Below are 21211 nucleotides of genomic sequence, written 5' to 3'. Positions count from 1 at the left end.
GCTCCAACTAGTCTCCCACCAAGATTATGCCCCTATTTGTGAGACGCAGGCCTTCAATTTCATATCAATTGCATAGCCAATGGTACACCTACAAGATTTTCTGCCTTTTTTCACTCGTGGGACTAGAAGAATCTCTGAGAATATCACTTGGACTTGCCTTTTCTTCGGCTTCCTCCTGAGATCTTTGAAGTTTTCAATAATCTGCCATATCACTGGTCCCAGTGTATATTACCAGTGGAGACTTGCCAGCCAATTTCAGAATCCCTTCACTCCAGAAAGAGAGTACACTGTACAGCTATCCTTGTGTCTCTTGCTGAATTCTTTCCATGTTTATTAATATGGAGTCACTTATGACAACTGTCCTTCATATATTCAATATTTCCCTTATATGGTCAGTTTCCTCAGTTTGTGGGGGTCTTTCATACAATAACAAATTTAAAATTGTTTTGTTTTTAATGAAAACAGTAAAGCCACAAGAACTGGTGGGGAGCTCAGGAGCAGGCGCAGTATCTGAAGCTACTTTTAAATGTAATTTGAAACTGAGCAGATTTCAAGTTCATGGTGTCCCTTTAAAATGCGCAGTTTGCTCAGTCCCCAGATGAAGGGATCCCAGCTAACTGCATTTAACACATACACACTGCTAACCCCCTCCATCCTATCCCACCCCCCACAACTGTTTCTCCTATTCTTCCCCCCAGTACCTCTCCTCTAAGTGGGGAAAAAGGAAAGTCTGCTGCTCTGGCCCATGTTCCTCTAGTTCTGCAAACTCTCAGAGCTGTCTGGGCAGGTTGAAGGGGCCTGACAGGGATGGAACTGAGCCGGCTGGAGGGCAGACATCATAACTTCAGCCTCTTGCCTGAGAAGAGGACAGCACAACCTCTAGAGACAGAGGTTCCAGCTGTGGCTTCCTATAGCACCAGTCAGCAAAAAAAAAAAACTGATCAACAATAGCAGTTACAGGAGGAAACCTATTGAGTACTATTGCCCAATCATTGTCACATTCTCATCCACTCCCCTTTCTGCAGCCTCCCATCCACAGCAACAATTTGGAATAGTAAAAACATTGTGTGTTCCCCCCGCCCCTTTAGAGCTGGAAGTTTAGAGCAGGGGCTAGTGAGAAACAGATATTCTCAGTACTCTCCTAGAGGTTTATTATTAATTATTATTATAAGATTCACCTATGCTTATCATAGCAATCAAACAATCTCTCATTTCTTCCTAGGGACCAAAACTCCAATTGCTCTTCTCTGTTCAGTTGCCAAGACCTCCACTTGGTTTGTCAAAGATGTTTCTACTGACAAAGTTAAACAAATGAGGAGAGCATAAAATAAACTGAAAATAATATAACAAAGGTACAGGAAGATTATATTATTGTATTATTTTTACATTTAACTAGCTGATGTTTGGGGGGAGGGGTACTTTGTTTAAAAGAAGATGCCACAGAATCCAGAAACCTTGCAGCAACATTTAGGACCAAGTTATTGCAGAGTCCAAGAGACCTTGGTCCTTCTTAAGGTCCTCCCCAAGTTTAGGACAAATTAGCCAAATTTAAATATAAATAGTTCTTCTACCATTGTTTGTACATCTTACACAGCTCTAAAAACTTAACTCCAAAGAAAACAGTCAATAAGGTTTAGGTTATGAACATTTAAATTCAAAAGCACCATGAAGTGGAAGATTGTTAGCTGCACTCGGGAAGACGCAAGATGGCCTGGAGTTAGAAACAGTTGCAGGGAGAATCAGTGCCCTCAAGTTGAAAAACGAGATCAAAGTTGGTATAGTTTCAGAAAACCGTACAGCTAATTTTTTCCAAAAAATGGAAATTCATACAATACTAATACTAATTGGTTGAGAAATCAAGCATTCAAAGTCTAGAAACATGAAGGTTGGACATCCAATCTCAACACTGCATCCCTATGCAGACGCCTTACAATATGGCCTCTCTTTATAAAATGTTTTAGATTATCAAACATGTAACATAAAAGGTACAAGAAATTCTGATTTTACACAGTACACAAACATACCATATTCCGATCAATTATCTAGAAATCAAATAATGTGAAGAGCATCAGAGAATATGCCCACTTCTCTGAAAAAATAGTTAACAGAAGACAGATAATTGGTGTTCAAAAGCTTATTTTAGTTTACCCCTTTAAACTCTGAATATTCTAGAATATTGCATTAACTCTGCTGCCACATTTAAGATCTAAATTGCACAGGGCACCTAAAATATTTTTGTCAGGAAAAATTAGATTTATCAGTTACGTCTGTAACAAATACCAAGTATCAGCATATACAATTTGTAGCACTTATCCCCAAAGCTAAATTCCATTTCATCAGGAAAAAAAAACACATCTATATCTCATACATTTACATCAACAAAAATCCCACAACCATGTCTAAAATAAGCAATAATACACCAAATAAGGACAAATACTAACATTCCAAACCATCCTTGTACATAACAGCGTCCCCAAACAACTCCTTCTGCAAGCTGAGCTCTGGCAAATTCCAGCATTTAAGATTCCACTGAGAACATCCTGACTATATTAATTCAAATCTAGATGATAAATGAAGCACCTTGGCTGATGTTAGTTATCAGGATAGTAAACAGGGAAAAAGAGAGTCCCTTTGGCAGCCAGGACCCAGACAATACAGACCATAATCAGCATCCTGAACTGCATAATGTAGCAAATAGGAAGCTAGTTGGGCATAAAGCATATCTTTAGAAACACATCCAATCTTGATTTAAAGACTTCCAGTGATAGAGAATTCACCACATTCCTCAGTAAGCTGTTCAGTGGTTAATTACCATCACTTTTAGAAGTGTGCATCTTATTTCCAGTTCGATTTTAGCTGATTTTAACCTTCAATCATTAGCCCTTGTTATTCCATCAGCTGCTAGTAAACAATTAAAATATCTTCTCTCTGTGACAGCAAAACATGGTCTCTATTCAAGTCAACGCTCATTTCTTTAATAAACTAAATGGATTGAGCTCCCTTAATTTTATTGTAGAATGTTTTCCAGATTTAAAGTTATTCTTATAGTTCTTCTCTGAACCCTCTCCACTTCTCCTTCATTCATTCTGAAATATGACCACAATGGAACACAGTATTCCTCTAATGCTCTCACCAAAGCCATATTACAAAGGTAATATCACCTTCCTACTCCAATTTGATATTCCCCTGCTTGTATACCCAAGTACCATATCAGCCTTTTTAGCCACAGCCTCACATTGGAAGATCATGTTCAGGATACCGAAAGTAAGACCTAAACTTTTTACTCCTGGGGGAATTCTGCACCAAAAAACTAAAAGTTTTTAACGCAATATTTTAAAATTCTGCAAATTTTATTTGTCAAGATAACACTACATAATCACACCAGTTTCAATTATTTTGTTAATTTATTTCAAAATATCTGTGAGCAAGTATGTCTGTAATAATATACACACAAAAAAATTCCCCAGAGAGTAGAGAATTAAAGAAACCCCTATGACAACCCAGTTCTTGTTTTTCTGCCCACTTTCCCTCCCCACAGAGCCCAGCCATGGGGCCAGACACCCACAACCCCACCGCCCCAGAGCTCACCTGCAGGGGCTCCACCCAGCCAATACACCCAAAACCCCTCTTACCCAGAGCCCAACCGTCCCCGTCAGCCCAGATACCCGCCACCTGGCTCCACAGGCCAGCTATGCCCCCCCCCCCCCCTTGCCCAGACACCCATCCCCATCCCCAACCTTGAGCCCAGGGATCCAGAGGGAGAAACAGCCTGATGCTCAGTCCCATGCTTGCATGGAGTTTCCTGCGTGCCACCTTCTCCTCCCCTCAGGGTATGCTGTGATCTGCAGCTGCCAGGAACCCTCTAGCTCCCTCTTCCTTCTCCCAGTAGTGTTTTCTATGTGAAAGCTGGGCTCTGCTGAGTCCAGTGGCCCCTAGTAGTGGCTAGCAGCACTGCAGCCCATTTCTGTTGGGGAAAGGAAATTCTGCACACACATTAATTTCTGCAAAATTCTGCATTGCGTAGTGGCGCAGAATTCCCCCAGGAGTAACTTCTTTGTTAGCTGCATGACTTTACATTTGGTGGTATTAACATGCATGTTTGATTGATACCAAGTGATGGAGATCAGTCTTAAACTGGGTGCAATGACCTAACCTCACTGATACCACCCTACCAATCTCATTCTTCTACAGACTATCAGCAATAATATATTTTCTTCCAATAGTCAATAACATTGTACCAAGAACCAATACCTGTGGGCACCCCACTAGAAAAATACCTCAATTATATGGTACTTCTATATTAACTACATTTTTAAATCAGTCCGCTTTTAATCCATTTAATGTTCAAACTGATTTCATATAATGCTAATTTTTAAATTAGAGTACCATGCGGCACTAAGTCAAAAGCATTTCAGAAGTCCAAGTCAGTTATCATTATCAACCAAATTTATAATCTAAAACAATATCAAGTTCATTTGACAAAACCTATTTCCCATAACATCAAGTTGACTGGCATTATTATCGTACTATTCTTTATTCAGTCCTATACCAGCCATTCAGTTATGTGGCCCAGGAACAATGTCTTGCAAACAGATCCAATTACCCAGGTCATCCCATTTACCTTTTTAAAAAATATTAGCACAACTTCCCTAGGGTTTCAAGATTTATTAAAAGTTATCAGTGGGTCACAGAGCTATTTGACCAATTCTTTTAAAAACTCTTGGGTGCAAGTCATCCAGACCTGCTTATTTTAAAAATGTTTAGCTTTAGCAGATGCAGTTTTACATCCTCCTCAGTCACTGTTTAAATTTGAAGTACTTCATCATTATATATGAAAACATCATCTTGCTTCTTTCCACATACAAAACAGAGGTATCAGTTCAACACTTCTGCCTTGGCTACATCATTGATGACAATTTTACCATCTTCATCTAATAACTGATCTAAGTCACTGTTTGGATTCCTGATAAATTTAAAAAATTCCTTTTTATTGTCCTTAATTCTACTGGCCAGGGATTTTTCATGGTTACTTTCAGATTCCCTTATTTGTCTGAATTTAACTTCTAATTTATATACATTGCTATCAACTTTTCCACTTGGTATTTTTATATCACTAATCTCGCCATCCACTAAGCACTTCCAGTTGTTGAGTGTTCACTGTGATTGCATTAACAAAAAATTTTTGTTCCTGGTTTCATTGCAAGCCAATAGAAAACAGCCCGATGGGGCTGAAAAGAAGCAACACTTGAACCAAATACTTGTTTCTGCATCAAGCCGAAGTATGATTTGCTACACGAGGGTTTGTTTTGATTAAGTTCATTGTAAAATACACATTCTACCACTACAGGCCTATAAAGGAATGAGAATAACTTTCTACCATGAGCTATATATCCTGAAAAGCAGGTGGCCTGATGGTTAACAGCTATGTTGAGCACACTTGTGCCTTGGCATGTGTTGTGGATTTTGTAGTAATTAAGTGCAATTTCAGAGGCAATGAATGGTGTACGGCATACAGTTTTTCCTCCTCATTCAATACCTATGCAAAGATGACAAACCAATTGACAACTTGTACATTTCCAAAATGTGCATTAAACAAAAGTTAGTAGGTCACTGTGTGAAGTCAAAGCACTGAAATTAAATTAATGTTGATTAGTGAACCTTAGAATCCCTATTATAATAAAATTCACTATGTCAGCTTCAAAAATTAGTTCTGCTTTTCCTGCAGCTTTGTCTCTCAAGATCCAGAAACATTTACTTCTTCAAAGTGGCCATCCTGAAGATATACTGCAATATACTTTAAATGAGTGACAGACAAATGTAATTGTCTTAAGTGCTTTGGTCTCACTACCAACCCAGCATACACCTCTAAAAATAGTTCAAAATTGCCTCTAAGACATCAGAAAGAGCTTGATGTTGCCATCAACTTTTGGGACTTAAACAGTAAAATTTGAAAATGTCTACAAATACATTCTAACCTTTAAAGAGAGGGATCATTTGAGATCCAGAATAGCCTGCATGCCATTTGAACAGCCTATATTCACTGCTGAACTATCTAAACTGAGGTTCCTCACTTATTTGAACTGTCTTGGTTCCCAAAACTCCTAAAGCAGTCTTTATTTCCTGTGTGATGTCATCAGCTATCCCGGATTTCAAGTCTATCAGTCAAAGAATACAAGGACTCCCATGATCAAGGTCTGATATACACCAGCTCTTGATCAACTATAGCTCTGCCAGCAAGTGAGTAATAAAACTAGCTTTCTTTATGTATTTCTAAGATATTTCCCAAAGAGATATTCCAATTGCCTCTCTAAAGTATTTCACTCCAGGGATGTTAATATAGCCTCAGCCAAGGTTCAGGTCAGTTACCTGCAAGCTGCGAAGTAATTCAAAACAAGTCATCTTTAATATAAGCATTCCTTGTTAGACAAAGAAGAAAAGTTTTGTATCTCCTCATGTTGCATTTTACAGAGCAATCTAGCAACAGGAATTCTATATGGACAAAGACACATTGTCCACTGCCACACATTTCACATGAGCAGCAGAGTGTCTTCCATGAATTCTGGAAATTGTGTTAATAGCCAAGTTTTTTAAAAAACAAAAAATAAGACATCACACTCACAATATTATTTTCTAGCAACTTTTGACTGGGCTAAGTCTGCAGTTTTGCAGGATTCCCCTTTACACCACAGATCACCATGACATGAGTTTCTCTAGAAGAGTAAATCCATCTGACACCTAAAAATCAATCAGCTGAAGGCCAAAAGTCCATCAAATGAATAAAAATAGATTTTAAGTGTTTGGTTAAAGGTTCTGGCTGAATAAATTTGAGATTGTAACTAACTTCTCTGCCTTAGGTTTGTGATGATGCAGTGATAGTTGTCTCAGTGTGCAGTAGCTCAGATCAGAGTGCGAACTATTCAATGAAGCATTAGCTCTGAAGCTTAGTGACTTTTTAAATATTAAAACTTTCCCTGATGATTAAGCTAGCAGAATCAAGTTATTGTGCTTACCTATTCTTGGAGATAGTGGCATAGGGCATGGCATCTAGATGCTGCTAAACTGCTGGAATGGGGAAAATGCATTCAGACGACCTTGACCCCATAATGTAACGTTCCCTCCATCCCTGCCCAACAGAAGAAGGTAAGGGGATATGCATCACTAGGACTGAAAGCCTCATCTGCCTCCTGGATTCCAAAAAACAAGTCCAACTCCCACATTTTCCTGGGTACCAAGAGTACCACTCGTCCACTACCCAGCTGTCAAAAAAGCTTCCCCCTACACATACTCGCAAAAGCTTCTACAATGCAGTTATGAGGTTCAGAAGTCTGCAGAAGATCAATGTGCCAAAGAACCCAGGGTCCTTGCCACAGAACTCGGACCCAGCTTGCCATTGTATACAAAGTGCTTCCAATATGGGTCTCCTGTTCTGAGGTAACAAATTTGGGGGCATGACATGTGGCTGGTAGGCAGCTTGCAGGGCAGCAGACTGGGGGGTATGGAAGGACAAATGAGAAAATGTGCTCTTTCACATCTTAATTGTAAGTTCTGTTAAAGGGTCAGAACAGAGGTGGGCAATGAAACTGGATGACCCAAGGCCCCTGACAGCCATGGTCATCCTGCTACCCTCAATCCCTCTGGCTTGCTTCTTAAGGGACTCTTTGGTCCCTCCATAACCTACCAATCTTAAAGTGTCTTAAAATAGTGATGCATTCAGAAGCAGCGTCATCTCAATCTGTGGACTCTGCCACATGATTTCAGTCTAATGTACCTCATAGGGCAGATGGTTCTGATTACAATTATGGTGAAAGGGAGAGAAGACTTTGGGAAGGAAGTTCTAGCATGTGGTCATCACTACTTTAACCAAATAAAAAATCATGAGAGGATACACAAGAATGCATGGTCAGCTGCCTCAACTTCCTGGCCAAGGTCTCAACCACAAAAATGCTATCTTCCAAGAAAGTAGGGTGAGCAGGAAGAGAGGAGAGTGACAAAGAACTGTAAGTACTACGTTAAGGCTCCAGGGAGGTACATGGAACCTAGAAGTACATGGAACCTAGAAGTACACTTAAATAAGCAATATTTCCTCAAAGATGGAACACTAGGTGCAAGAGCACACCAGGACTCTTCCTTAATCTCTTTAGACATTTAATCTGGGTGCAAAAAGAAATTTTAAAAAGGAAAAACTAATGACAGTAGGAAAGTACAACTCCTTTAGGCAAAGCTTTTCTATAAGCATGCCACCGGGAGAACATGATCCAAACCCTGTTAATATTATTGAAGTGCCCCTCTTTCTAGGCAACAAGAACATTTTAATAACTTTCCTCGATCAAGTCTCAACATGTTTCTCTCACAAATCAGGTCCGTAGAAAAAGAAGCTTTGTGAGGATATGGGGAAGGGCCTTAGGTCAACATATCCTTCAGCAGAGGAGAGGAAATCGTTACCCTCCGGTTTTGTGGTGGACAAAATCCACATACCAATAGGATTTTTTTTTCTATTGGACATTCTTGGGGCAGAATGACTGTAAAGTACTTAGTACAATGGGGCCCAGCTCCTGGATAAGATTTTCAATTACTACTAAGATGCCTGATCTTATTTTTCCTAGCATTCTCCACAGATTAAATGTCCAGGAGTGAACACAAATGGCAACCTAACTTCAAGGAATCAAGCCAGCATCCTACATGATCATTTCATGGCCTCCATATACACTATTAAACTTATCCATCTTTCTGTTGTTCCTTGTGGTGAACAGCTGAAAGGTGTTCCTCTTAAGAGCCCATTCACCTAGATGGATTTAACTCAGCTAGTCTTCCTCAGTGATTTCCTTTAATACTACTAGGGGAGCTGGAAGGAAAAACGGTTACCTACCTTTCATAACTGTTGCTCTTCGAGATGTGTTGCTCATGTCCATTCCAATAAGTGTGTGCGCGCTGCGTGCACAATCGTCGAAAGGTTTTTCCCCTAGTGGTACCCGTTGGGTCGGCTGTGGAGACCCCTGGAGTGGCGCTTTTATGGCAGTGTATATAGGTCCCTGCCGACTCGCCGCCTGCTCAGTTCCTTCTTGCTGGAATACTCCGACAGCGGGGAGGCGGGCGGGATTTGGAATGGACATGAGCAAAACATCTCAAAGAACAACAGTTACGAGAGGTAGGTAACCGTTTTTTCTTCTTCGAGTGATTGCTCGTGTGCATTCCAATAGATGACTTCCAAGCAGTTTCCCTGGGGGAGGGGTCGGAGATCACCTGGTTGCTGAGTGCAGGACTGCCCTGCCAAAGGCTGCATTGTCCTCGCCTGCTGGATCATGGCATAGTGTGACGTGAAGGTGTGGATGGAAGACCACGTTGCTGCCTTGCATATGTCCTGGATAGGGACCTGTGCCAGGAATGCTGCAGATAACGCCTGCCCTCTTGTGGAGTGTGCTGTAAGCGGAGGGACTGGAATTTTAGCCAGATCGTAACAAGTCCTGATGCAGGATGTGATCCATGATGAAATGCGATGGGACAAGATCGGGAGCCCCCTCATCCTTTCTGTGATTGCAATAAAGAGCTGTGGTGACTTATGAAATGGCTTTGTGCGGTCAGTGTATAATGCTAGGGCATGCCTAACGTCCAGGGAATGGAACATGCGTTCTCTGTTACTGGCATGGGGCTTAGGGAAGAACACAGGTAAAAATATGTTGTGGTTCACATGAAACTGGGAGACTACCTTTGGCAGAAACGCAGGGTGAGGGCATAGCTGCACCTTGTCTTTATAAAAGACCATATGGAGGGCTCAGAAGTCAGCGCTCTGAGCTCAGATACCCTTCTGGCTGAAGTTATGGCCACCAGAAAGGCCACCTCCCAGGAAATGTAGGACAGAGGGCAGGTTGCCATGGGCTCGAAAGGGGGCCCCATGAGTGCGGACAGGACCAGATTGAGGTCCCACTGGCAGTCATACCTGGAAATAAAGTCTGTCCAAGCCCTTGAGAAACCAGCCCACCGTGGGATTACCGAAGACTGACCTATCCGCTGCCTCCGGGTGAAAGGCCGAAATGGCAGCCAGGTGTACCCTAAGAGATAATATTGCCAACCCCTGCTGCTTGAGGTATAACAGGTAGTCCAAAATAAGGGGAATTGGTGCTAGCCGCTGTTCGGTTCCCCTCTGCAGAGACCAGGTGGAAAAATGCTTCCACTTTTCCCAGGTACGTGGCACGAGTGGAGGGTTTCCTACTTCTCAGCAGGACCTCCCTCACTGGGTCCAAACACTGAAGCTCAAGAGGGTTCAGCCATGGAGTTTCCATATCATGAGGTGGAGGGACTCCAGATTGGGGTGTTGCCGATGGCCACGGTCCTATGTGATTAGGGTCGGGCACATGGGAAGAGATAGTGGTCTGTCCACTGAGAGGTTCAACATGGTGAACCAGTGCTGGTAGGGCCACATTGGCGTGATGAGGATCAAGGAAGCCCCGTACCGGCAAGTCTTGAGGACGACTTTGTGTATGAGAGGGAAGGGCGGGAATGCGTACAGCAGGTGACACATCCAGGAAAGGCGAAAGGCATCCGTGATGGATCCTGGGCTGTGATTCAGGAAAGAGCAGAACCGCTGGCACTTCGTGTTGCTCCACGTCGTGAACAGGTCTATGTGGGGAGAGCCCCACCTCTGGAACATTGTTTGCGCGATGTCTGGCTTGAGGGACCATTCGTGACCGTGAAACGAGTGGCTGAGGCAATCGGCTAGCTCGTTTTGTGCTCCTGGAAGGTGTGATGCCTCTAGGTGTATCAAGTGGGCGATGCAAAAATCCCACAGCCCGAGGGCTCCTTGGCACAGGGGAGAGGCGCGAGCGCCACCCTGTTTGTTTATATAGAACTTCACTGTGGTGTCGTCCATCAGCACTGACACACATGCGCCTTGCAGGCGGGCCTGGAATGCTTGGCATGCCAGACAAAGCGCCCTCAGCTCCCTTACGTTGATATGCAGTGATAGTTTTGTGTGGGACCATAGGCCTTGGGTTCTGATATTGCCCAGGTGTGCTCCCAAACTGAGCGCCAAGCCATCTGTGACTAGGGATAGCGTAGGTTGGGGTTTGGCAAAGGGTATTCCCACACAGACAACTTGTGGTTGCAGCCACCAGTGGAGAGACTCGAGGATGCGAGAGGGGAAGGTAACTATCGCATCCAGTAGGTCCCTGCCTGGCCTGTGCACCCACGCCAGGAGGGGCCAAAGGCGTAACCTGGCATGCTGGGCCACATATGTGCAGGCTGCCATATGCCCCAATAGTTTCATGCAATTTCTGGCCGTGGTTGTGGGAAATCGGCAAAGGTTTTCAATAATGACTGAGTGCTTGGAAGCACAGCTCGGGCAGGAACGCCCTGGCCTGCATGGAGTCCAAAAGAGCTCCTATGAATTCTATTCTCTGCGTCGGGGCCAGTGTGGATTTGGGCACATTCAATATGAGGCCCAGCCTGCAGTATGTGGCCAGGGCCAGAGACGTGCTCTGTGGCCCGTGCTTGCGACCCGGCCTTGATTAGCCAGTTGTCCAGGTACGGTAACACTTGCACCTGACATTTGCGGAGGAAGGCTGCCACAACCGCCATACACTTTGTGAATACTCAGGGGGCCACTGAGAGCCCAAACAGGAGCACCCTGAACTGGTAGTGCTGGCCACTGACCAGAATCTCAGGAATCGTCTGTGGGCAGGGATAATGGATATATGGAAGTACGCATCTTTCAAGTTGAGGGCGGCGTACCAGTCCCCCAGATCCAAGGAAGGAATGATGGCGGCATGCAAAACTTCACTTTCCTTATTAATATGTGGAGGTCTCGCAGATCCAGGATAGGCTGAAGCCCACCCTTGGCCTTGGGAATGAGGAAACAGCGGGAGTAGAACCCCTTGCCCCTGAATTCCTGAGGAACCTCCTCTATTGCCCCTAGAGTGAGGAGTGATTGCACCTCCTGCAAGAGGAGTTGTTCGTGAGAAGGGTCCCTGAAAAGGGACAAGAAAGGGTGGTGGGAGGGAACAGAACTGGATACAATATCCCACTCCTACCATGCTGAGGACCCAGTGATCTGACGTGATCTGTGCCCAAGCCTGGCAGAAGTGGGAGAGTCAATTCACAAAGTGGGGGTAAGGATCCAAGACTGAAACTGATGCTCTGTCCTTGGGCGCATCTTCAAAAGTTTGGTTTTGGGCCGGGGGCTGTTTGGTTGAACCCTGGCCTTGGCCTAAGGAGGATTGTGGTGGGCGTCTCCTATTATTTCTGCCCCGTCTCCTTGACAAGTCTCACCTAGGAGGCCCAGAGTATAAGCAGGATGGGGACTGAGGCTTAAAAGGCTTTCTTTGAGGTGCGGATCCCAAAAGACTTCAAGTCACTCGCGAGTCCTTAAGGCTGTGCAGGCAAGAATCCATATTTTGGGCAAACAGGCCTGCACAGTCAAAGGGGAGGTCCTGAATTGTGTTCTGGACCTCAGGTAGTATCAATACCTGGAGCCACGCACTGTGCCTCATTGTAATGGCAGCGGCCATGGTCCGAGCCGCCGAATCTGCCATGTCTAACGCAGCCTGGAGGGAGGTTCTGGAGACCACGCTGCCCTCCTCAAGGAGCGTGCTAAACTCTTTGCACAAATCAGCTGGGAGCAACTCCTGGAATTTTGCCAACAAGCTCCAAGAGTTGAAAGCATAGCAGCTGAGTACTGCTTGCTGGTTGGCCACTCAAAGCTAGGGCCCCCCAGTCTAGTAGATTTTTCAGCCAAAAAGGTCCATCTTCTTAGCATCCCATGACTTGGGCGCGGGACCTGGCTGTCCTTGCCACTCTTTGTGATTTGCCGCCTCAACTGTCTGGGGACTGGGTGAAAAGGTGTGCGTACCCCTTCTGTGGCACAAAATAGCGCCTTTCCACCCCTTTAGCGGTGGATGGTAGAGAGGCCGGAGTCTGCCAGAGCACCTTAGTGGTGTTTTTGATTGTTCTTATTAGGGGCAAGGCCACCGTAGAAGGACCCTCCGGGGCAAGGATGTCCACCATTGGGTCAGACTCCTCCATGACCTCCTCTGCCTGGAGATTGAGGTTTAGGGCCACCCTCCTAAGATGGTCCTGGTATCCCTTGGTGTCCATCACTGGCAAGGTGGTGGTGCCTGCCACAGCCTCGTCTGGCAAGGAGGGAGAAGCCCCATGGAATAGGGTCTTCCTGTCCTTCTGACATTCTGGAGGCTGGGTCAGGTTCCTCAGAGCCTCCCGTGACTAGAAGTGACTCTAGTATCACTGATGGTGCTGGCTCAGGTGCTGCGTCTGAGTGTGACAGTCCAGAGTCCCTGTCACATGCGGGGTCCTCAGGAGCCCTGGGGGTGTGGCGAGGCAGCGACATTGCTTGGGGGGAGGGGTTCGGGGTGCAGATGCCACCAATGCTGGCCTGGAGCCCAGACCCTGAGCCTGATGGTAGGCCCAAGGGGTCCAAAATGGCTATTGTACTGGGCTGTGCCACTGGGGTAGCTAGGCGACCACCGGTGCCGATGATTCCACCGGTCTGCGGTGCCAGGACCAGTGCCAGGAGCGGTAGTGGCTGCGCTGAGGGACAGAAGACTCTGCATCTGACTCGGACAAGTCGTCTGTGCCCGACCATGGGAGGCGGAGCCAGACAGTGCCAGGGAGCGGCGCCATAACATCATAGGCTTGCCACGGTGATGAACCAGAGGCAGTACCGCCATCAGCACTGCAAAGGGTGCCGGAGCCACATGCGGCGCCGGGATAGACACTGCAGCTGATGCCACAAAGGGTGCCTGAGCTTGCGGTGCCGGCGACTGCGCCGTCATGGCAATGAGGTCCCACGCTGCCTCGTAGGTACCTGGCATGGAGGGAAGGTCGAGTTCTTCCTCCAAATCCTCCCGAGTTGGGGAGTCCACTAGCACCGGACTCAACAGGCCTCCAATTGGGGCTGGAGTCAAAGGTGCCGGGTCTTGAGGCCCAGACCGTGGGTGTCCCACCGAAGGACGCACCCTGCTGGAGTCCCCTCGTGGCTTAACCCCTGTCCGCCTTCTTTTTCTTATACGGCACTGGGGACTGTGAGCGGTGCCGCCTGGTAGCACTCCCTTACGAGTCGGGGAGCGGTGCTGGTGCTCCTTAGAGGAGTCCTTCCTCAGTGCTGGGACATCCCACACGGATGATGCTGATGCTGCTTCTGGTGCCGGCTGTGGGCGGAGGGCCAATTGCATCAGGAGGAGAGCATAGTCCCACTCTTAGTCCTGGGTCTAGAGCTCCTGCAAATTGGGCACTTATTTGTCTGATGGCCCTCTCCTAAACACTTGAGACAGGCAGGGTGCGGATCGTCTGTGGGCATAAGTTTTGCACACCTCTCGCACACCTTAAACCCCTGCAACTGAGGCATACCCCAGTGATGGGAAGCCCCCCGAAGTATGTCCAACTAACTACAAACTACTATATAAGGAACTAACAACTACATACAATGAAGAAAAGGGAACCACTAGGTAGGCACTTTTGAATGCAAGAGACTCAGCTGCTCCAACGACCGTCACTGGCGGTAAGAAGGAACTGAGCAGGCGGCAGGGACTTATATACACTATATAAAGGCGCCACTCCAGGGGTCTCCACAGCCGACCCAACGGGTACCGCTAGGGGAAAAACCTTCATATGGATTATGCATGCGGCGCGCGCACACCTCTATTGGAATGCACATGAGCAATCACTTGAAGAACTTCTTTAAGGTTTCTTTCCACCAAGAAGCATGTTTTTTCTGCTTTGTTTAAGCAGGGGCAGTTCACACAGGCTGCTACTGCTGTGCAGTCCGTCTTCAAAAGATGACAACTAAGATTTGTTTCTGAAAGCCAACGTGCATCTGTTCCACAACAACAACATATAAATTTCTTTCCATTAGGTACCAGACATCTTGTGTAGTTTTCAAACTAAGCACTTTCCCCACATCATATAAAACTATCATCTCTGGTAAGATACATCCCAAGAAGAATTTGTAGAGGCGTCCCATTCGTATCTGGCCAACCCACTGTTTGGAGCATCTCTTCACTGAGACTACTGATGCACCAGCATCTCCAACTGCATCCACAAACACGGTAAAATCTGTAACTGGACTGGGGGAAGAGAGGAGTGGGGGAACCTTGACAAGATACAACAAGGCCCAGTAGAGAGGCAAGTGATCTCACCTTGACCATTTCCTAGATGTGCACAAAATTAATGAGCTACTCCAGCTGGAACTTTTGGTGGTATACAGATGTGAAGAAAAGTATTTTGCACATCTATAGTCACCAGAAAAAACATTGGTCTGAGGAGTGACGGGGGGACCCATGAGATTCCATTTAATTTTTGACAGTGGACTAATGAACTAACTACTTTTGTAGTTTTAGATGAGTGTCCCCCTCGTTTTTTGAGAAATGGAAAAAAGTTAAGGATGCGCCTAAGAAATAATCAGGATGGGAGAATTAGTAAGTGGCTCCTTTGTCAAGAAGATAAATTGAAAACTTGCCAAAAGAATGCTTAGGGAAGAACAGGGAAAAGGACAGAAAATAATTACATTGAGGAAAGACGAGGCTGGGGAGATTTTATTTATATATACTCAGGGAAAATTGATTCTCTCCATAGTGACATGGGGGGGGGTAATGTTACAGAATTCTTCTATCTGGCTATCCAGTGTGGGAGGGAGAGAAGAATTCTGTAACACCCCGCCCCATGTCACTATGAAGAGAATCAATTTGCCCTGAGTAACTGCAGTCCATTTTATTTTATTTTATTGGGGGGGGGGTTGAAATCGGCTCCTTAATTTACCCTATTGAACAGAGTGAACTGACATTAAGGGGATGCTTATTTTGACCCCTACTCTGGGAAGGCCTGGCCTGCTGGCTGGATTTCCAAAAGGAACTGGACTGTAAAGCTTCATTGAGGACTTTGATTTGGAATTCATTCATTCCTTTTCTTTAACTTAAATTTCACTACCACATTATAGGAAGCAAAACGAGTCTCCCAAGTAGTATTCTGTGATCTGATTTATCCCTGTCTAAGAGGCCCTGGGGTGATTATATCAGCCTCTAAAGGGACAGAGGATTATTTGGGGGACACTGTCATTGAATGATCCAGCCAGGGAGAAAAGTCTTCCCAAGGGTCTCCCAGTCCAGCTTATATTTATTAATAAACATGGCCTAAAATTCTTAATATATGATACTTCCCAGCATTATCTTTATCAAAATTACTCCTTGGGGAATTCTGCACACCGCACAATGCAGAATTTTGCAGAAATGAATGTTGTGCGCACAGAATTTCCTTTCCCCTACAGGTTTCAGAGTGGTAGCCATGTTAGTCTCTATGAAGTGGGTTTTAGCCCACAAAAGCTTATGCTCAAATTTGTTAGTCTCTAAGGTGTCACAAGTACTCCTGTTCTTTTTGCTTTCCCCTACAGAACTTGGCTGCAGTGCTGCTAGCCGCCACTAGGAGCCACTGGATCCGGCAGAGCCCAGCTCAGACATAGAAGACACTGCTGGAGGGAGGGGGAGAGAACTAGAGCTGTGGTTCTCAAGTTTTGTGGTTCTCAAGTTTTAGCAAGTCTCTGAGTGCGACCCCCCCCCCCCCGCATAAATTAAAAACACTGTTTAATATATTTAACACCATTATAAATGCTGGAGGCAAAGCAGGGGTTTGGGTGGAGGCTGACAACTTCCGACACCCTATGTAATAACCTCATGACACCCTGAGAGGTCCTGACCCCCAGTTTGAGATCCCCTGAACTAGAGGGTTCCTGGCAGCTGCAGTTCCCAGCTTCCCCTGAGGGAGGGAAACGGCAGCATGCAGGAAACTCCATGAAAGCCTGGGACCAAGCATCAGGCTGTTTCTCCCTCTGGATCCCTGGGCTCTGGGGTGGAGGGGGCAGGTGTCTGGGCTGGTGGAGCCACGGCTGGGCTCTGGGGGGGAGAGGGGGCAGGTGTCTGGGCAAGGGGGGGGCCCTCATGACTGGGCTCTGGGGGGAGGGGGTTGGGTATATTGTCTGGGGAGGAGCTCCATGGCTGGGCTCTTAGGGGGAGAGGCTGTGGGTGCCTAGCCCCCTGGCTGGGCTCTGGTGGTGTGGAAGGGGACAAAGAAAAAGGAACTAGGTTGTCACAGGGGTTTCTTTAATTCTACTCCTGGGGGAAGGGGGGGGGGGAAGAAAGAGAGGGAGAGTAAGTATATTGTTACAGACATACTTGCTAACAGGTATTTTGAAATAAATTACCAAAATAATTGAAACTGGCATGATTATGTAGTATTATTTTGACATATACAATTTGCAGAATTTTGAAATATAGTGTGCAGAATTTTTATTTTTACAGCACAGAATGCTCCCAGGAGTACAAAATGAAGACAGGCAAGGTCTTTTCCCTACAAGTTTATCAGGATAAATGGAGAATCTTTTTCTAGTTACAGGATGAATCTTTAGGATCCTCAACATATTTTCATGACATTGAGGATCCTGGCAGACTCTGGAATTTGGGATATAGACTCTGAAATTTCAGTATCAGGCTCAGAAGAAGGGGGATCTCCCCATCCATTGCAGCCACAGCAATAGCACAGGATGGGAAGATGCGGGGCAAACAAAGGCTTGTAAGGTCTGCTCAATCTGAAGGAAAGCCAAATTCAAAAACTGGAGAATAGATACACCTGTTAGAAGGGTCAAGAGGAAGAGTGCTCTGCCACAGGGAGAACCCCAGGGGCATCTTTTTGGGGGGTGGAATCTACCCTGAACTTTGCCTGTACTCCAGCAAATACCTGTTTTTTACCAACCCTGAAGATAGGGTCTTCCTTTATGCTATTTGCATTTGGAAGGAAGAGGGAAAGTTCACCAGGTTTTGGAGAGCCTTTTCATCAGTGTAAACTCCTGGGGAATCTGGAAGACTACCAGGTCACCCCGCAAGCTCACCATCCTGCCAGGGAAGAGCAGATAGGTCCCGGTCCCCCCTCCTGAGGCAGGTTCTGGTGGCTCATGAAAGAGTGGTTTGCGTTAACAGGACCTGAGTTGGGACCAAGAGTGGGCTGCACAATGACAGTACAATTGGTGCACTCTGTTCTTCCACATATTCCCCATCCTGTTACCTTGCTGCAGCTAAAGGCTGAATGACAGCCAAGCCTTGTGAAGGGGAAGGGAAGAGTCACAAAATGACCATTTCTCATTGGATACCAGAGAAGCATAAAAGAAGCATCCCATTAATTTGCACCAGTGGAACCAGGAAGCATTAACACTTGCTGAAGCAATAAGTTGGTGATACTGTGAAATTATTTCTTTATTTTTGTTGTTCTCTGAACTGGATAAGGGACAGAGGCTAAAGTTATCTTTGTATTTATTACATTATTGCTTTAGAATGGTACCTTTAATGTAAAACTGCAAAATTCTGCTAGCCATCTCACCAAGTGATTTGCTACAGCATGGGAGTAAAATATAATCACTTATCTATCATCATCAGTGTTGTAAAAGTTGGAAATTAGATTTTGTCTTAGGCTGGTAGGTTTTCATAACAATATGCCAAGGCTGCTTTAATGAATTCCTTAACATTCCCAATGAAAAGCATATTTACTCAATCACCTGTTCTGTAATACATGAAGTTAGATATTCCAAGTCTCTCAAAGTTACATTAGGGAAAGTAATCAGTCAACTACAGCTTTCAAAATCAGGTCAAAAGCAGTGTCTGTGATCTAGAGATCTTTATCCCCAACCTAATGTGAATTAGTGAAAAGGAGAGTAGCAGAGGACATACCTTGGAACTGCTCCCAAAACAATCAAGTTCGCTTTTTGTTTGTTGTTTCCAATTACAGCATTTTTCATATCTCTGTAAATCCAGAAAGAAAAACAAACCCTGGTAAATTATGCTGAGGTACTAAGTAAATTTTATAGAACTGAGCCCTGTTTCCACAGATTCTATCAAAGTCTTTCAGATCTCCATGCTGCACCTACATGGCTGAACACTGCTTCAGGACACAGTATTTTCCAACGTCTTTGGCCACGAAACCCAGATCTCCAGGTTTCCACTATGCCCCAATTCATTCAAATGAGCAAAACCCCACACCACTTCACGTTAGAATCACATGTGGAAGTGAGTCATTATTGATGAAGTCAGATGGACCACTTGTTCATGCCTACCTACTTCATCCAGCATCTAAAATAAGTCAGCTGTGGGGAAAACATTAAACCTCAGTAACGTGAAATCAGAAGCACTGTTCTGATGGGAGCAGGGAAAAGTCACTTCTTACCAAGGGGCAGAGGAAGGAGGAAAGGAAGTCCAGTGATTAAGGTGCAAGCCTGGGACGCTGGAGACAAGGGTTCAACTCCCTGGTCTGCCACAGGCTTCCTGTATAACCTTAATGAAGGTTACAACCTGTATGCAAGAGACAAGGTGGGCTAATATCTTTTGTAGGACCAACTTCTATTGGTGGAAAAGACAAGCTTGAAGACCTCAGGTCTTCCAGCAACAGAAGGTGGTCCAGTAAAAGATGATATCTCACCCACCTTGTCTCTCATATATCCTGGGATCAAGACTGCTACAACAACACTGCAAACAACAGCCTCTATGCCTCAGGTTCCCCAGCAGTAGAGTGGAGACAACAGCACTTTCCTACCTCACAGGGATGTTATGAGAATAAATACATTAAGAGACTGCAAGGTGCTCAGATTGTATGGTAGTGGGGTTAGATACTACCTAGGATAAGAAGGCAGGACTACTCCAAACAAGAGGTAGCTGTCTAATATAACAGTTCTACATCCCAGCCAAGCTCCTGTTGAAATGCTTAGTTTGCAATCTAACATGGTGCAGAAAGTTACTTTGTATACTAAAAACCACAAAGCATCCACTTGGATTTTTTAACATTAGTTGCTTTTATTATACACTTGATTCTCAATGAGTTTCAGGGAAGACCAGCAGTCTGTTACATTACCAGCTTACAGACAACTCAATAGAACAAATTTCTTAGCTTCTCTAAAACTGTATCAAGATTTAAATGAGCTTAGACTTTGCAAATACAGAAAGCATAAAAAATTCATCTTTGACTATTCAAAACCCTTCTAACTAGCAGAAAGGCAAGACACACAAGACCTCTAAGTTCAGTTCATGCATTTCACAACTCTAACCTTTCAGTAGTCAGATTAAGTAACACTGTACCCCAAATGTTTTCAAATGGTTTCTCATCTTCAGTGTTCACTATTAGAGAGTGCTCTATCCAAAGCAATGTTCAGACTGCCATTAAGGCCCTCTATTTTAACTCTCAGTTTTTTCAATAAATTCTCCCTTTACAGCCACAGCGTTCCCATGTTGGGCCTTTTGGGGGATTTAGATAAGAGCAAAACAACTGAAGTACCTTTTTAAAAAAAAAAAACACACACATCAAAATAAACTTTAGAAGATTAAGTTTGTGTGTGTGTGTGTGTGTGTTTCTAACTGAAGGCTAGTCACCATGCCAACTAAGAAAGAGTTAGTGTTAAGAAAACAAAATTCGCAACAGGTGCACTAAAAAGTTTCCACCAAGCTTAGAGTTTCAGTGCAATCCATGGAATTATATATTTACAGACACAATTTTAATTGGATTTGTTTGTCAGTTTGTGTTTGCTTTTCTCTGTATCGCTATTTAAGCAAGGTCAACAGAAAGATTAGTGTTTTCATCTCTTCCTGATTTCCACCCCCCAAAAGCCAGGGAAAAAATAAGGCAGAACTGGTAGCTACTGTTGTCTAACACTTTTCCATTACACAAACCTGTTTTTCAATTGTTTATAACTCTGCCAACCTGTTCAGGTAAAAACTTTCCATATCCACATATATATGCCTGCCTCTGGTTGACATTTTGGAAAGCATCAGCAAAACTTGTTCAGTCATATCCAAGAATGAAGGGAAATACACATTTTACCTGTGCTAAAAAAGGTTTCCCAAGTTTAATTCAGAAGCATTAGCACCTACAGGCTTTGGAACATGGAATTGAAATTTGGTGGTGTTTGCATTAGTGTCAGATGTGCCTCGCTTTTGCTTTCCCTGTGAAAAATCCACCCAAATTTGACCAAGTTATATGCAGATGCTCAGAGCTTTGTTAGAGGCTGGCAGCTGTTCTCCAAAGAATCTGCCTGCAATGAACATGCTCCACTAGGGTGACCAGACAGTAAGTGTGATAAATCAGGACAGGGGCTGGGGGGTAATAGGCACTTATATAAGACAAAGCCCCATATATCAGGCCTGTCCCTAAAAATCGGGAAATCTGGTCACCCTATGCTCCA

The 21211-nt window shown here is 44.7% G+C and overlaps 1 protein-coding gene across 11 annotated transcripts in view; it reads right to left on the bottom strand.

Moving 5' to 3' along the window:
- ARMC8 (armadillo repeat containing 8) overlaps positions 1-21211 on the bottom strand; it is a 217143-nt gene that overhangs the window by 188026 nt on the left and 7906 nt on the right. For 7 of the 11 annotated variants that reach the window (XM_039486874.1, XM_039486879.1, XM_039486872.1 and 4 more), the window contains one exon: positions 18714-18785. The exons of 2 other annotated variants lie outside the window; for them this stretch is intronic. In XM_039486874.1, coding sequence (XP_039342808.1) covers positions 18714-18785 — 72 coding nt within the window. Of the gene's footprint in view, positions 1-7010; positions 7124-18713; positions 18786-21211 lie in introns of those variants that run through there. 2 more of the 11 variants (XM_039486880.1, XM_039486871.1) reach the window with 2 other exon arrangements.

Source organism: Mauremys reevesii, linkage group 9 (genome assembly GCF_016161935.1).
Source record: "Mauremys reevesii isolate NIE-2019 linkage group 9, ASM1616193v1, whole genome shotgun sequence".
NCBI lineage: Eukaryota > Metazoa > Chordata > Testudines > Geoemydidae > Mauremys > Mauremys reevesii.
Note: the sequence above shows the minus strand (reverse complement) of the source record. Positions and strands in the feature narration are given on the sequence as shown.